General features: G+C 40.3%; 1 protein-coding gene across 1 annotated transcript; it reads right to left on the bottom strand.

The window, feature by feature from the left end:
* Positions 1-15,197: 15,197 nt before the first annotated feature.
* On the bottom strand, positions 15,198-16,939 carry LOC110487688 (uncharacterized). The gene is made up of 4 exons (XM_021559607.3): positions 16,818-16,939; positions 16,371-16,439; positions 15,961-16,078; positions 15,198-15,621 (listed from the first exon to the last, which is right to left on the bottom strand). The coding sequence occupies exons 2-4, from the start codon at positions 16,414-16,416 to the stop codon at positions 15,348-15,350; spliced, it is 438 nt and encodes a 145-aa protein (XP_021415282.2). The 5' UTR covers positions 16,417-16,439; positions 16,818-16,939; the 3' UTR covers positions 15,198-15,347.
* Between the last annotated feature and the right edge of the window lie 991 nt (positions 16,940-17,930).

Below are 17,930 nucleotides of genomic sequence, written 5' to 3'. Positions count from 1 at the left end.
TATTCAGTGGCAGAGTAGTTTAATTTATCAATGGGATAAGTAATTACTAACCCGTGGATAACATTGATTGAATCATATATTGATTAATTTCATGATTTATTTTTGAGGTAAAGATTTTCATAGCCTGAATATGAACCATGTATAACTGGTACAACAGATTTCGTACTGAAATCGGTCTTTCACTGCAAGTTTTTGATATTCTGTGTGTTGGATACTCTGCAAGTTGTTGATATTCTGTGTGTTGGATACTCTGCAAGTTTCCAACAATGTCTTTAGCAAGATGTTTGTCAAGACCAGGAGAAAGCAATGTGAAGCCTCAGTGGGCGTCCATCCCAGGTGACTTAAGTCTGTTACTGCCAGTTCCACAAAGATGCTTGGTACGTGACTTGAGCTGCGTCACTGATCTGACATGCCTGGATTGGATGAAAGCAATGCAATGGGAGCCTTGCTCTCACCTACCCAATCACGTTAGATCAATCATTGAGTCAGAGAACATCAAGAGGAAGTCTTGCTAACACATCCCATGCCCTCGTGTAGTTCCATTAACCCTTTCACGATACAATGAGGCTTCTGATCAACATAAGAATGGAGAATATTGATGAATCATTTCAGAATGATGTATATTGTAAAGCATCAAAACTCGCATCTGTTCAAACTCGCTTTTGCATTATCAGTGATTCATTATGAATGGTTCTATCTATGGGATCACACTCCAATAGAAAAAGAAGCAGACAGCAGATAACCCACGGTAGAGTGAGTGGCAGGCTGTGAATGCTGTAAATTGGCTCTGGCAGTGAGGCGTTGAATAGAGTGCCAAACCCTGGGGCTCAATGCCTCAATCACATGTCAAATGCGTTTCATTGTTAGAGTCCTACTTCCACACAGGCCCAAGCCCAGCCCACCGGCTGACAGAGAGCGTCCTATATGGGGCTATAAAGCTGCCAATTGGCCAGGATGGATGGGACGGGTCCATATGGGTGTGAGGGTTGGCCCACCAGAAGCCTGACAGTAATTACCATTGATTGATGCTCTGATTCAGGAGCTAAGTCAACTCCAAACATCAGATGGAGATCTGCCACAGTGAAAAATAAAGCCAATCATAGAAGAAAAAAAGTGGTCCAGAAAAAAGGCACTTGGACTCGGTAATGGGAACAGCGAGTGTATGACTGTTGAGTGTGCTACCAACTGATCCTGAGACAGGAGATGTCAGAGATAAAGGCCCAATACCAAAGCAATCTCCAGCCCCATACCCTTAGGGCCCCATGTTGATTCCCTGTCATGGATCTGACAGGAGGGAATTACCAAGGGTCTGGGATAGGGGCTAGGGGCTAGGGTGTGGTTTGGAATTGGGCCAAAAAAGGGAAGCGCTACCCCTCCTCTATGAGTACTTAGAACACTGCTACTGTCTGAAGCTGAGGACTGACTGATCCACATAAATGAAATCAAATAAACTCATTTTTTTGCCCAATTTCTTATAAAATGTGATGTATTATCACACAGTCTTGATGTTTTCTCAAAGCTCTTCAGTTTGTAGGTGAATGTAAAATAAAATTATACTTCCCCATCCACTGAGGAAATAATGAAGAAACATATTGAATGAACATTGACATAACCCTTCCCTATTGTGTGTTTGTTGTTCTGCCGTGGTTATTAACCTCTCCCAGGATCTGCCCAAACAGTGGTCGCGACCCAAGTGACCCACTTGGCCTGTGTGGGTCAGAACTAGAAAAGCTCTATCCCTCCATGAAGACAGATCGATAGAGGCTGAGCCCAGCATTGATCAGGGACAGAGACAGTATCATCGCTCAGCAATGATCAGCTTCAACCTGTTTGTCTAACTACTAGAGATAGGACAACAACAGGATAGTGCATGATGAGGGACAGAGCACAACCCCAACCCCTTCTTTCTACATGCACGTGCACTACACAACACTACATTTCTTACGGTTGTCTTTGGTCTAATGTCTTATTCTCAGGCTTGTAAGTAACTGTGAAAGAGTGGAGAGGATAAAGAGAGAGTGAAGAAGAGGAGGAGAATAAGATAGTAGAAGGGGCATGGGCAGGGGGTGGGGTGAAGATTAATACCAAAAAATAACTGAATAGAAGAAGAAAAAAGAAAAGGGATGAAAGAAGAGAGAAACGTCAAGTGAGAAAGCAAGAGACAGAGGGTAGAGCGAGAGAGCGAGAGAGCGAGAGAGAGAGAGAGAGAGAGAGAGAGATGATTTGTGGACCTCTCTAGTGTGCTAGCGTTACAGGAATGGCCCTCCTGGGCAGCATGAAAAGGCTCTTGACTGTTAGTAGTGGTAACACGAGCCTCCAGCTCCTTGCCCTGATAGATGTATTTACATTTCAGCGCCTGGGCTCAACTCTAAATGAAGAAAGAAGAAGCTGGGCGGGCATCAATGTTTGTTGTAGTGATTATGAGGATGTTTTTTTAACCCACCCCTACTCTTTGTTTGGGATGACTTAATGATCATCTTGGCGTTAGGATACCGTTTTATATCACAGTGTGTATTGTTGCACTGATCAGTCATTGGCTGTCCTCAGAGGAGTAATGTAGGCCTACCTCTATTTGTCAATGTCGTCAGATTAGATAAAATATCTGGACATCTGAAAATGTGCTTCTGATTATTTCCTGCTGTCTCCTTGTATTTGTCGCCAGCTCCCAAGTGGCGCAGCACTTGGCATCTCAGGGCATCTCAGTGCATCTCAGTGGTAGAGGCATCACTACAGACCCTGGTTCGATTCCAGGCTGTATCACAACCGCCCGTGATTGGGAGAACCTTAGGGCGGCACACAATTAGCCCAGGGTAGGCCGTCATTGTACAAAGAATTTGTTCTTAAATGACTTGCCTAGAGAGATGTTTTTCTGTCCACAGACTGTCTGCACATTGGATTATTTGTGTATCTTTTCTATGATGTTATGAGCTACAATTGTCTGAGGTTGGTCACATTTATTCAACTGTTCTCTCAGTAGTATAGAATCAGTCCTACTCATTTGAACTGTTACAGTGGTCATTTTTGAAATCATCTCCGCCTCTTAAGCTGATCTGATCTAATCAGATGGCTGTATTTAACACAACCTAGGTAAGGGATCACGCTACAGAAAAAAAGGTGCTATCTTGAACCTAAAAGGGTTCTTCGGCTGTCCCCACAGGAGAATGTTATGAAAACCCTTTTTTTTCCCAGGTAGAACCATTTTGGTTCCAGGTAGAACCCTCTTGAGTTCCATGTAGTACCCACACACAGAGGTTTCACCATGGAACCCAAAAGAGTTCTACCTGGAACTGAAAAGGGTTCTATTTGGAACCAAAAAGGGTTCTCCTATGGGGACATTTAAAGAACCCTTTTGGAATCCTTTTTTCTAAGAGTGTACTACTCTGTTTCGACGAGAGAACAAGGATGGAAGAGAGAGTGCCACGAGGAGCATCCGAGCAGACAGCTATCAGTCCTAAGTGGATGGGAGTGGCAGAGCAGCTCCAATTTAGGATAGTGGGCCAGCTATTCTGCCTGACAGCCATTAAATATGAATTAAAAACCACACAGGCCTCTTTGCCTCCAAAATGTCATTACATATATTTATGGTTAGCGATTGTTGAATAAGCAGTTTGCAGGACATCCCAGGGGTGGGATGGAGGGATGGGGGGGGGGGGGGGGGGGGGGGGGTGGAGGAGGGCAGTAGAATGTATATCCAATAGACAGGTCTGGTAGATAGGGAGGATGCCTAATCGCTACTGAAATGGAATCTGCATTAGGAGCTCTAACTGAGTAGAACACTTCAGTGGTCGGCCCCAGGAGGAGCAAATAACAGTGTTGTTTTGGAGTGGGTGCTTCAGTTTTTCCACAACAGATTGCACAGAGATGGGAGAGAGATTCATTTTAATTTGAGAGGAGGAGCATTTTCAGAGAAATACGACATCGTGGTTCTTTGAATCTTTAGTTGAGTTTATGGTTTGGTCTTAGAAGAGCAGTGGGTTCCTTCATTTTAGTGTGTTTACCTTGTTAATGCCTACAGATGTCTACAATTGATCATGTTAGGTGTCAAACATGCAGTGCATTTAATGTAGTCTGGTTGTGGATTGAAAAACAATGAGAATTTTCGGGCCATCGAAGTCCAAACACTATTTTTAGAAGAAAAACATCTGGATGAAAAAACCCTTTCAGTGTCTAAAACCAGAAAAGATAATGAACCTACAGTGGCAAGAAAAAGAATTACCTGGATTTCTGCAGAAATTGGTCATACATTTTGATCTGATCTTCATCAAAGTCAAAACAATAGACAAGCACAGTGTGCTTAAATACAGTGCCTTGCGAAAGTATTCGGCCCCCTTGAACTTTGCGACCTTTTGCCACATTTCAGGCTTCAAACATAAAGATATAAAACTGTATTTTTTGTGAAGAATCAACAACAAGTGGGACACAATCATGAAGTGGAACGACATTTATTGGATATTTCAAACTTTTTTAACAAATCAAAAACTGAAAAATTGGGCGTGCAAAATTATTCAGCACCTTTACTTTCAGTGCAGCAAACTCTCTCCAGAAGTTCAGTGAGGTTCTCTGAATGATCCAATGTTGACCTAAATGACTAATGATGATAAATACAATCCACCTGTGTGTAATCAAGTCTCCGTATAAATGCACCTGCACTGTGATAGTCTCAGAGGTCCGTCAAAAGCGCAGAGAGCATCATGAAGAACAAGGAACACACCAGGAACGTCCGAGATACTGTTGTGAAGAAGTTTAAAGCCGGATTTGGATACAAAAATTTCCCAAGCTTTAAACATCCCAAGGAGCACTGTGCAAGCGATAATATTGAAATGGAAGGAGTATCAGACCACTGCAAATCTACCAAGACCTGGCCATCCCTCTAAACTTTCAGCTCATACAAGGAGAAGACTGATCAGAGATGCAGCCAAGAGGCCCATGATCACTCTGGATGAACTGCAGAGATCTACAGCTGAGGTGGGAGACTCTGTCCATAGGACAAACAATCAGTCGTATATTGCACAAATCTGGCCTTTATGGAAGAGTGGCAAGAAGAAAGCCATTTCTTAAAGATATCCATAAAAAGTGTTGTTTAAAGTTTACCACAAGCCACCTGGGAGACATACCAAACATGTGGAAGAAGGTGCTCTGGTCCGATGAAACCAAAATTGAACTTTTTGGCAACAATGCAAAACGTTATGTTTGGCGTAAAAGCAACACAGCTCATCACCCTGAACACACCATCCCCACTGTCAAACATGGTGGTGGCAGCATCATGGTTTGGGCCTGCTTTTCTTCAGCAGGGACAGGGAAGATGGTTAAAATTGATGGGAAGATGGATGGAGCCAAATACAGGACCATTCTGGAAGAAAACCTGATGGAGTCTGCAAAAGACCTGAGACTGGGACGGAGATTTGTCTTCCAACAAGACAATGATCCAGAACATAAAGCAAAATCTACAATGGAATGGTTCAAAAATAAACATATCCAAGTATTAGAATGGCCAAGTCAAAGTCCAGACCTGAATCCAATCGAGAATCTGTGGAAAGAACTGAAAACTGCTGTTCACAAATGCTCTCCATCCAACCTCACTGAGCTCGAGCTGTTTTGCAAGGAGGAATGGGAAAAAATGTCAGTCTCTCGATGTGCAAAACTGATATAGATATCTAAAAGCCTTGATGTTCATCAGTCCACGATAAAGACAAAATGTCTTTAAATGGAGAAAATGACACACTTGTCACGTTCTGACCTTAGTTATTTTATTATGTCTTTGTTTTAGTATGGTCAGGGCATGAGTTGGGTAGGTTGTCTATGTTAGTTTTTCTATGATTTGCTATTTCTGTGTTTGGCCTGGTATGGTTCTCAATCAGAGGCAGCTGTCAATCGTTGTCCCTGATTGAGAACCATATTTAGGTAGCCTGTTTTCTATTGTGTTTCGTGCGTGATTATTTTCTGTTTTCTGTTGTGTGTCTGCACCAGCCAGTACTGTTTTCAGTCGTTTCTCTGTTATTTTTGTTATTTCCGCGTTCATTTTAATAAATATGGACACATATCACGCTGCACCTTGGTCCTCCTCTTCTCCTTCATACGACGACCATTACAGCCCTGTTTCTACTCTCCCTAGGAGTGGCCGTCCTGCAAAGATGACTGCAACAGGACAGCGCAGAATACTCAATGAGGTTAAGAAGAATCCTAGGGCGTCATCTAAGGATTTACATAAATCTCTAAAACATGCTAACATCTCTGTTGATGAGTCTACGATACGTAAAACACTAAACAAGAATGTTGTTCATGGGAGGACACCACTGACAAAGCCACAGCTGTCCAAAAAAACATTGCTGCACATCTGAAGTTCGCGAAAGAGCAACTGGATGTTCCACAGCGCTACTGGCAAAATATTCTGTGGAGAGATTAAACTACAGTTGAGTTGTTTGGAAGGAACACACAACACTATGTGTGGAGAAAAAAAGGCACAGCACAGCACACCAACATCAACCCCATCCCAACTGTAAAGTATGGTGGAGGGAGCATCATGGTTTGGAGCTGCTTTGCTGACTAAGGGCCTGGACAGCTTGCATCAATTCCCAAGTGTATCAAGACATTTTGCAGGAGAATGTCAGGCTGTCTGTCCACCAATTGAAGCTCAACAAAAGTTGGGTGATGCAACAGGACAACGACTCAAAATACAGAAGTAAATCAACAACAGAATGACTTCAACAGAAGAAAATACACCTTCTGGAGTGGCCCAGTCAATGTCCTTACCTCAACCCGATTGAGATGCTGTGACAAGACCTCAAGAGAGGGGTTCACACCAGACATCCCAAGAATATTGCTGAACTGAAACAGTTTTGTATAGAGGAATGGTCCAGAATTCCTCCTGACCGTTGTGCAACTACAGAAAACGTTTGGTTGAGGTTATTGCTGCCAAAAGAGGGTCAATCAGTTATTAAATCCAAGGGTTGACGTACTTTTTCCACCCTACACTGTGAATGTTTACAGGGTGTGTTCAATGAAGACATGAAAATGTAAAATTGTTTGTGTGTTATTAGTTTAAGCAAACTGTTGGTCTATTGTTGCGACTTTGATGAAGATCAGATCAGATTGTATGACCAATTTATGCAGATATCCAGGTAATTCCAAAAGGTTCACATACTTTTTCTTGCCACTGTATATATTTTTGCATACTATAGTCTTTAAGAGCTAACTCATCGAAATGAAAGCTAGACAGTCAGGGAGAATAGAACTTTCCCAAAACTATGAATTCAGGAGTATAGATTTTGTTATTATGTTTGGGAAAAAAATGCAGCATTAGCCATGGCAAAATGCATAGAAATGCAGGAAATTTGATGTAAAACAACAAAATACTTTCAGCTCAAAGGCAGAATATGTTAAATCGCAGGAAATTAGCTTTAAAACTGCGACCACACCCATTGCCACGCCTCCTGCCAAGCTCACCACCTAATCTCCTTTTTGATCTAAGAAAAAACCCTGTAGGCTTTGTTGTGTGATAATAATTGATGTTTGATTGCAATTGAGGTAAATCAATATATTCATGACAATGGACATATAATGTGGTTATTCTGCAGTTGCATACACCTTCCTTAAATGAGAGAACTCTTCATATTTTCATAAGGGGACAACAAACTAGCTCCTAAAAATACATGCTAGGAATACTCTTTTCCCGCTGTCAACCACTTGCAAAGTGCACCTGTTTCATCTAGCCACACAAAAAGAACAATATTGTACAGCAGAAGCACTATTGTCAAGCACAAGTGGACTGCTGCTGTTTTTAAGATCGCTCTCTAATTTGCTTCCATTTTGTAGCCAAACCAAACATCCACATTAATAAAACCTGCTGCACTCTAGCCTCAGCCCCTTCACATGTACACGTCGTCAATGCCTGTCTAAAATAGACAAGGATCATTAAATGTTTTGTATGTGGATCAATTGGTTCATTCAGTCCTCATCCTAAACAGAATGTCCTGATCATGTAAAGATCTGATGTGACTTGATAGAGGAAATAACAGATTACACAACAGTGATAACCAACTCCATATTTTTATTTTCTTTAATCAACTGACGTTTACACTGGTAGCCCCTATTTGTAACGTGATTGTTGTTATTGCAGTAACCGCATCTAGGCTAAGACATGTTAGTCAATCAAGAGACATCTAACATGAATCACAGACAGACAGAACACAAGAGCCAGCCAGACCTGTAATGATTATTAGATTGATTAGTATGTTTGATTGATTGATAAGTCTAGCCAACATGGAACCAAAGCCATAAGGGTTTGTGTGGAACTAGAATTCAAGTCCAACTTATGTTGCAGGGGTACCTACTCTTGTCTGTCTCCCCCATGTGCTCCAGCACAGCAATATGTTGTTCTATGTCTACTCTAAGGTGCACAGCATCACTGTTTTCCTCATCAATAAATTTTTTGTGTGATTTCATTCCTTTTAGTCCACTTAAGGGCCTTTGGTTTCCAAGGAGGCCATTGTATTTCCTCCATTGCCTAGCAACCATCACCAAGGCCAGCACTCCATTGTTGCTGGGGCTATGCACATGCATTGCCAACCGTAGAAATAGAATGAACAGAACGGACGTCCCTATTCAAGTCAATGATGGCATAACGGGTGGACTGACATCCATTTTGAGTGTACCCATGCTTAGTTTGAAGATAAAAGGTTAGGGGACAAGTTATGATTTCATTTTACAGTTTTAGCCATAGTAGTATGGCACCCTTGGACCAAACTAGGGCACATTAACAGATTTTTCTCAATGTCGGCTTGGGAAATCCAAACCAGTAACCCCAACGCTCTAACCCCTAGGCTACCAGAGCTGTTGTTCACTAGCATACAGTATCTGATCCCATTGTTGCAAAGGGATATTGTAACCATCTTGTCTTAACCTTTGTCATCTTCAACCTAGACCCATGCCATGAAGTAAAAGCAGGAAGTGTACCCTTCAGTCTGTGCGATGATTTGTTGAGTCATTACAACAAATACATTCCAATGCATGAACCACATCAGTTAGCATCATTTAAATGAACATTCTAGATTACTATGGCAATCCAGCATCAGTTGGTAGATAGAACATTCCAAATTACCATGGGAATTATTGAATCACAATAGCAGGCAGCCATTTCGAGTGTACCCTTGAGTTTACCAGTGTTAGAGCTACCAAGCCCATTCTATCCATTCTATTTCTATATTGCTAACTACCTGTGTCTACTTTTCAAAATTGTACTGTAATTTCACAAAGTGGTATTTCAGCATTGGAGAGACAGAAGAAAAACAGGAACATAAAAACAGGAACATCAGACAATTATTGGGAAAAATATATTTCATTTGTTTTTTAAGAAATTCCCAGAAAATGGCAACTATTGTGAAAACATATTCTGGGTTTTTTTTTGTACGGTGACTATATACGTGTGAATATATGTTGCTGCTACATGTGTACTGTATAGAATTGCACTACATTATTCTGTAAGGACACAAGAAAGAAAGAAAGAAAGAAAGTAAGAAAGAAAAAGAAAGAAAGAAAGAAAGAAAGAAAGAAAGAAAGAAAGAAAGAAAGAAAAAATGATGTACTGTAGAACATCTCAAAGTGGAAGGAAGGACTTTTATGTTGAAAGGCTTTCAGAGCAGATTTTCAAGTGACGTCATTTTTACACAATTCCCTTGAATAGGTTAGCACCTGTGTGCATGGGGGTTGTCTGTCTGTCAGCTTTGAGTAAAAAACATAACCCATGCCAGCAAAAACATATCCATCAGTATTCCCCACTGCCCATTGAGACAGTCTGTGTCCTTACTCCTCAGACACCAAAGCATACAGCACTCTGCTTAAAGACAAGGCATTTGGAACTGTAGATATTGGATTGGTCCCACTTTTTATAGCCCAAAACCATCTGTAAGTGTGGCTTCCATGTAGTGCTTTCTTATTTTCCTCTCTTTTCTCAAATTTTTGTCAAATTCTTAAGTGCTTTCAGATTCCCATAATAGGCCACCGTTTCTTTTCTGTCAGGGTTCACCATTTTCCACGCGCAGTTCAAGCCCTTCTGGATGACCCTTCTAGGTGCCTAAATTGAAACATGGTGAGTACCTTCCATTTAGCTAATGGGCAGAAAGTAGTCCTGTCATTATGTGGGTGCGTATGGATGTATGGATGATTTTTGATCTTGACATGTCATGATTTTAAATGGTACATTTTATCATGTTAACCTGCTCTTTTTTATCTGCATAATCAAAGTCAACTATGGGTTGTCTCTGGATCAGTGCCATATGTCTCTATACACTATATGCTCCTGGGTTATCTAGGATCCTTCAGCTCATACTCATCTGATTTGTTAGATCAAAAATACAATCTGTGTGTCTAACTAGCTCTCCTTGATTTAAGGAAGAGTGCATGGACAACATGGGCATACAATTTATATTTTTTCTTCTAAAGACTGTAGACACACAGAGCATATTATCAAAGGCACACACACACACACACAACACTCCTTGTGTAGTGAAATTATATCAATCTATTTATTTTGTTATACAGGATCAAACTGCAGAACATTGCCTGTAAATGTGTTTCCTGTCATATCTGCGACAATTTAGTTACTCAACAGGACCTGTACATGTGATGGAATCCCCTTTAAATATAATGCACATGCAGTATAGCCTTTAATATGCAGAGGAGAATATGCATTAGATTAGAGCCTATGCCAGTATAGAATAGGCAATAACTTTGAAATAGCTGAATTAGTTTTTAGGCATTTACTACATGTGTCTAATGTGTTAATGTCAATATATGTGTTATAGGAGTCCAAACAGTAACACAATGGCCACATGCCAGCTAGATATGTCACACCATATTTCATACCTCGCAGACAGACTTCAGATGTCAAAAACATTTATCTTGGTTAACCCAGAACTAAAATATTGCGTAATTTGGTCGGTTGCGTGATTACAAATAACCTCGACATTCTGGAAATTGACGTGGCACCACAAGGAGTCTTTTCCCAAATCACTCACCAGCCTACAGTAACAGAGAAAAACCCCTCGGGAATAATACAGTATATACATAATACATACTACCTTGATGTTCCCCATATTCAGTGGGCAACATCAACAGGTAAGGGAAAACATTTTTTGTTGTGATTCTAATGGTTATTAAGACAGAACATAGCTAAATAAATTGATTGATCATCACATCATGCACAAACATGACCATTTGCTTTTGTTATGCTATTCATGTCTATTTTTCCAGTATTAAAAAATTAAATGGAGCTCATAAGTACAAATCAAATCCAACTTAATGCACACGTTATTGAAACAGGTAACACACTTTTTTTTAAACGCAAAGGGAACCTCAAAGACACCGTTTATCTTTAGGGGTTCTCTCTATGCCTAACTACATGGCAGTAACTGCATGTGCCAACCTTTGTGGGACACAGTGTGCCCAGATACCCAGTTATCTCTGGGGCTTATCACTGGCTCTCCATCCAGCTGGTGTGCCTACCTACATCACCCTGGCCTTGTCCTTCCACTACCACCCCAGGGTCTGAGAGGCTGTATAACAAAGTACCACCACCAACTGCCTCTTTAACACTATGGAAATAGCATCTGTTAAGCCTCATGTCCCTCACATGCCTTCATAGCCCTCTGATATGAAGCCTGTGTTACCAAATGTATTGAGCAGTTATAAAATGTTCGGTGAGTTTATGAAAAGACATGCCATGAGACATGCAGTCATTAGTTAATGGTCTGATAAACATCTGTCCTGCTGCTGCTGCTTCGTAACAGTGGTCGCTAGATCATTTGTCACACACTGACATCTGATGTTGACTGATACGTTTGTTATGAGTACAGAAGTCTGACAGACATATAGTTGAAATATGTTATAAAACCAGCCTAGAGGCAATCCCTGGTTACCCCATTGTCGAGATTGGAATCAGGTTTAAATGGTTCATATATTTTTTATTTTTTTAAATTGTATGCTTACTTCAAGTAGGCAACGTTGCAGAACTGACAAGACATCTGGCCTATCAAAATGAGCCGAGGTATAAAACTTACACGTGATTAAAAATAAAATAAAAGTTTCTGTCACGTGTTTCTTTGATTGCAAGTAAGGGCACTTAATAAGTTGTCTTCATTAAATATTCTATTACAATGAGAAGGTCACCTAGAACTGGCATTACCTCTTTCAAATGCCTTTAGCCTTCAGCCTGAAGGTCTGAAGGCTATTGCGATGTATAGAGATTAGTTCAGCAGGAAGGAGACTGAGGTTCCCTGAAAATATCCTTCAGTCTTTTAAACATTAGCTAAAGGAGGCCACCTTGAGTACATATTGTAGCCTGGCAACTGAATAGGCAAGGGTAAAGTAAAGTGAAGCCCGATGAGATCGTGCTATCAAATCATTGAGCATAGTGTATTCAAGAGGGCTGTAAGCCTACTTATTGTTTACACTTAGATGCACCGCCATCATGGTTAACCCAGAGAAGAGGAAGTACACACATTCTTTTTTTCCCAAATCAGACTCAACATTGACTTGATGAATGATTATTTGATTCCTTGGGTTGCTACAGCACACACAGTGTGCCTCTATGTGAGTTTAATTTTCTAAAACCAATAAAGCATGCAGCCTTTCATCTTAAGGGTCCATAGCTGTGTGGAAGACTAGTGATTTTGTTGTTATGTGTCAAAATTGACAACAAGTCATGGTCTACCTCATTGCTTTGAGACAAAAAGCCCTAATATGCAGGTTCTATATCAACATGTGTATACTTATTTTTAAAGGATGTACAACATGCTGCAGATTGCAACCATCTCTCCATTATGATGTAGTGTCGTTTATTTATTTTTTTGCTATTTAAAATGGAGATATCTGTAGGTAGGCAGGCCTATATTCAAGTTGCAATATCTGCGAAGCTGTAGTCAAGGCTGAGCAAACACCACTGCCTCATTCCTTAACTCTTTGTCTCATTCAGTTTCAGAGATGTTCACCCTTTTCCATTGACTTTTCAAAGCAATGAGAGTATGGAAGGGACTGCAGAGATTTTGGAGTGGGATGTTTTCCATCTTCCCTTGTTGCCAACTGAGAGGACAAAATACAAAAGACAGGTAGGCCTACACCAAATTTAAATTAGGTCAATTTTGGTCTGTCAAAACATCAACAAACTTTCCATCTAAAACTGAAAGTAATTTATATTTAGGTTATTATATCAATGATGATGACGTTGAAGCCATAAACTTACATTGCGGATGCACGGACAACACTCTAGTCTAGTGTCTAGTCTGCCTGAAGAGGGATTGATCAGCATCCCAAATGTCCATTCGGGCACGCTGATTGGTTGAAAGGAACAGCCTTTTTTTGATGACTACGATGATGAAGAAGAAGATGGTGGTGGTGGTGATATAGAGAGCAATAGTGATTACGTTTTTTTTGTAGGCACTAACTCTGCCATGGTTCATTGAACAAAGCCTATGTGAAAATGAATGGAGTTTTTGTAGGGTTTTCGGATAAACACGAAAATAAGGTCTGTGGTAAACACAGGCTTAGGAGATATTATACATTTTTGTTCTATGAGATAATCTTCATCAGCTAACATCACTTTTTGTTCATTTTTAAGCATTTATGTAACTTTAAAAAACTTAACGCACTTAAAGACTTTGTAATTCATAAAGTTCATGTTAACTGACTGACACCTCATAGAACAAAACCTATAAGATCTCATAAAACTGTTTTAACCTCAGACCTTATTTTCGCCGTTTATTCCAAAACTCTATTCTTTCCCCATTCATTTTGCCCTTAGTAATGGCTGAATGAACCAGAGGTAAATTATTTCCGGTTTTTAGGACTACAAACGGTCGTACTCTGTATGATTAGGGTTTAAGAATGTAATGGTGATGTCGTGATGATGATAAAGCCTATGAATTGCACTATCAAAATATACTGTATATATTATTCTTTTGACCCCCTTCAGTTACGTGGTGGGCTATTCCTCTGAAGTCACTCATGTCAGGCTTCTCTCGGATGCACAACTGTGTCGCGCGACTTTCAGCGTTGCGGTCTCATTCGACACTGGAGACTTTGGCGCCATCCCTGCGGTCACCACGTCTGCCGTGAGTGCATGGATCGGATCACAGATGATGGTTTCCCGCGACATCGAGGGGTTTAGCTCAAATCCCTGTCCACGGTGTAAATCAGTTATAGCCTACTAAATCTGTAACCGTGACTGTATATTAGTGCCTTTTCCTGAGTTTTTGTAAACTTTTCTTTTTCTATGCACTTTGTAGTCCCAGCATGCCCCTATTACCCAGTCAATTCAACAGAGCTACGGTATCATCAAGACAAAGGACAAGCAAAACTATTTCACCATTTATCTCGTGAATCAGATCAGATTTTCATTGTCATCTTTGAGATTTTATGCATTAATGAGTGTGTGTAGTTGGCCTAGGCCACAGTCAATGACATTAATATAACAATCTAAATGTAGCTGACGCTAAACTCCATCAAATACAAATTACATTTAAAGAATATTAACAACTCGGGCTCATAGACAGGGTTGGGGAGAAACTGATTGCATGTAATCATGTTATCTGATTACAAAAAAAGTAGTTCCAGCTAAAATTATATAATCATATTACAGATACATTTGAAAAACTAGATGATTACTCCTTGGATTACTTGCCTGCGAAAAAAAAATGTGACCCTTTTACTGTTCTCAATGACATTCAATTCAGCCTTGAAAAAAGGCGCAAATTTAGCTTGTTCCACCTGAGCGAGTCTGACCATGAATCAGAGACCACAATGATGACACACCAAATGCGTTTAATGGATCGTTTTTGTCTTCCAATGCCTCTTAAGGGGAAAGTAATACGATTACATTACTGAGTATGGGTAATCCAAAATTACTGATATTTTTATTTTTTTACAGGTAACTAGTAACTGTAACGGATTATGTAACGGATTATATTTAGTAAGTAACCTACCCAACTCTGTTTATAGAGTGGCCTAAAGGTCAGTATATCAAAAACAAATATTGACTTGCATTTTAATAAGCACTTCCCATCAAATTCCACCCAGAAATGTATCTAATTTCAACCCCATAATTTGACTTTGAACCTTCAATAAATTACACAGCAGTACACAGTGCATTCATTTAATCTGCAATGTGCCCATGTGAACCATAGAGAAAACAATCACAGACAAAATGGTCACCTTTCAAGCCCTTTATTGGTGATGTCAAGAGAAGGAGTGAGGTAGACTTGACGCAGGTGAAACAGACAGAGGGGAGATGGTTTTTCCTTTCTATGGTCTGGGCTGAACCAAAAGTGAACCCAAGCTATGGGGATGTTACGTTAGCTTTACTGGGGTGGGAGGAGAGCCTTGGTTTGGTCAACCACGGTCTGGAAGAGCTGCTCCATCTGGGCCTGCAAGTCATCAGCCAGAGGCTTGAACTGGGCCTCCATCTTGTCGACCAGAGGCATGAACTGGGCCTGCAGTTTATCAGCCATGGGACGCACTTGCTTCTCGATGTCACTGACAAAGGATTTCATCTGTTCCTGGATCTTCTCAGCATGCTCCTGGATCTTGTCGGTCAGAGGCGTGATTTGAGTCTTGCCCTCCTCCAGGTAACCCCTATGGGTAAAGAGACACACTTAGAGAGACGTTTTCCAACAGCTGTAAGCTCAGGGAGCAAGCTAGCTTTAAAGCCGACTCTATGGTACTGATGTGAAAACAGACATGTTTTAAAGGTAATATCCCTGTCAAGTACAATGTTACGAATAAATCAAATTAATAGTAACAATTTGAATGAGTGATCTATTTAGAATGACTTGATGTCTTAAACGTGAAGAGATTCAACTCCATACAGAGTTGATGGTACTTATTTTGTTGATCTGCAATAAAATCCCCCCTCAAGAGAAGTATTCTATTATATTAAATTATATTGGAAGAGTGTTGTGGTCAGTGACGTACTGAGCCTGGCTGATCAGCTCATGAGACTTCACTTTCTCAATGGCGTCCTGGAAGTACTTGGTGAGAGTCTCGATCTCAGCAGGGATGTCACGCTTCACCAGGGAACTGGACTCACAGCCTGTCATACACACACATAGAAAACCCACTTAGTTACACACACTCACTACACACACAGTATTGTGTTCAGTCAGAAAACAAGGATGGATGTAGTTATGATTGAAGAGGTTATAAATGAGCAGAGGAGTAAAAGGCTTGATTTTCAAATGCATATTTATCCTCTGAATTACCTTGTTTAGCAGTTATGCGTTACTCAATTACTATTCATGAGTAGTATTAGGTATAAATGCAGATACGATAGAAAGTCAAAGATTTTTCTTTGTTGCGGAACAATTTATGTAATGAATTCTTACCAATGGCCAGTACAACAACAAGGGCAGCGACGATAGAGAATTTCATGATTGCTAATGGGCAAGGTGGATCTACAGGAGAGGAGACAAGAGGATTAGGATGACAACAGGGAGTTTCAGATGCAACATTGTACACTACATGGCAATTGACACTCTAAGATATTCTATTCACTTTCAGAAGTTGCACTTATCCTGGTATCCTGGTGAAACCAGGTAAATGTGATGAAACTGACCACATTTAGATCTCAGTAGAAATTGGTATCATATTTAACCATGTAGTCATAATGAAAACTTTACAGTACTTAGATGTATCTCTCTTGAGGCTACTACTAACACAAATACACATTCAACACTCTGTATACACACAATAAATATGAGGCTACACTTTTAAGCGTTAAACCAATATACTGAGGCATTGGGATCAGACAGAGAAAACCATGGAAGACTTACCTTTATTTCTGGGGATTCTTGGACCTAACGGTACCTTGTGTCTGGGGCCAAGGGGTTTTATAGCTCCTGGTGGAGAAAAGGGGCCTGGCCCAAATCTTATTGGCTACTACATGTAAGGAAGTGAACTGAGGTGGAATGTGCAAATGTGTAGTGTTGGCTGATGAACCTTGATGTGTTGCCTGTCACAATAATGACACAAAGTCCAAATGTGTGTATTGATTGGGTTCGAGATAAAGTGCTTGCACCACAGTTAAAACACATAATACTGATTGAATAAAAAAGTGACATTCAATCCAACCTATCCTGTCATCCCTTCATTGTGTATGCTTAACGCAATCATTAATAGATTCGTTCTTTCTTGATTCATTTTTGTAAAAAAATGTAAAGATGCCCATTTTTTAAAAATGATTTGGGCATGCATTTTAGGTTACCCTCGTCTTTTAATTTGGGTTCAACTATACGGCAGTTGGAAGTTGCATCATTTTGTTTTCCCCCCTCATTCATTTGTTTCCAATGTTTTGAGGTTTTATCAACTCGTTTTCTAAATGATTGGCAGAGCTAGCATTTTTATAGAAAAATAACATTGGTTTTGGCGCAGTAACTCCCAGCAACACAAATGAGAGAAGCTTGATATTGTGCGTGTTAACCAGGGTTGAGGTCCATTCGAATTGAAGGCAGTAAATTCTAGTCTGGCTGATACAGTAAACTTAAATTACAATTCAATAATTGGAAAAGGGCATCTGTTGTCAATGAGTTCTCAATCATCTGAAAAGGGGATGCCAAAAGTTATGTCAAAAGTTTTGGAAATGTTCAATTCAAATAACTTCCTGAATAGCTAGTCTTTAATACACAGCCATGAAACACACATTTCTTAGAAAAACACTGATAGTAACATGACTGATGACGCCTTTTCTACTTTCCAGGTCAGACATCCCTTAGAACAGTAATATCTGTCTATCAGCGATTGCCTCACTGCACATTACCACTGTTACAGTTCCAGGCAGAAACAGAGGGCCTCAGATAAACCCATCACATCAGGGGAATGGTAGATGCATTGTTTGTATATGAACTTGCTATTCCTGAGGACATCTATTTTGGTTATAATGTGAAACT

The sequence above is a fragment of the Oncorhynchus mykiss genome, chromosome 2 (assembly GCF_057628025.1).
Source record: "Oncorhynchus mykiss isolate SJ-2025 chromosome 2, ASM5762802v1, whole genome shotgun sequence".
Taxonomy (NCBI): Eukaryota; Metazoa; Chordata; class Actinopteri; order Salmoniformes; family Salmonidae; genus Oncorhynchus; species Oncorhynchus mykiss.
The sequence above is the reverse complement of the archived record's forward strand: the minus strand, read 5'-3'. Positions and strand labels throughout refer to the sequence as shown.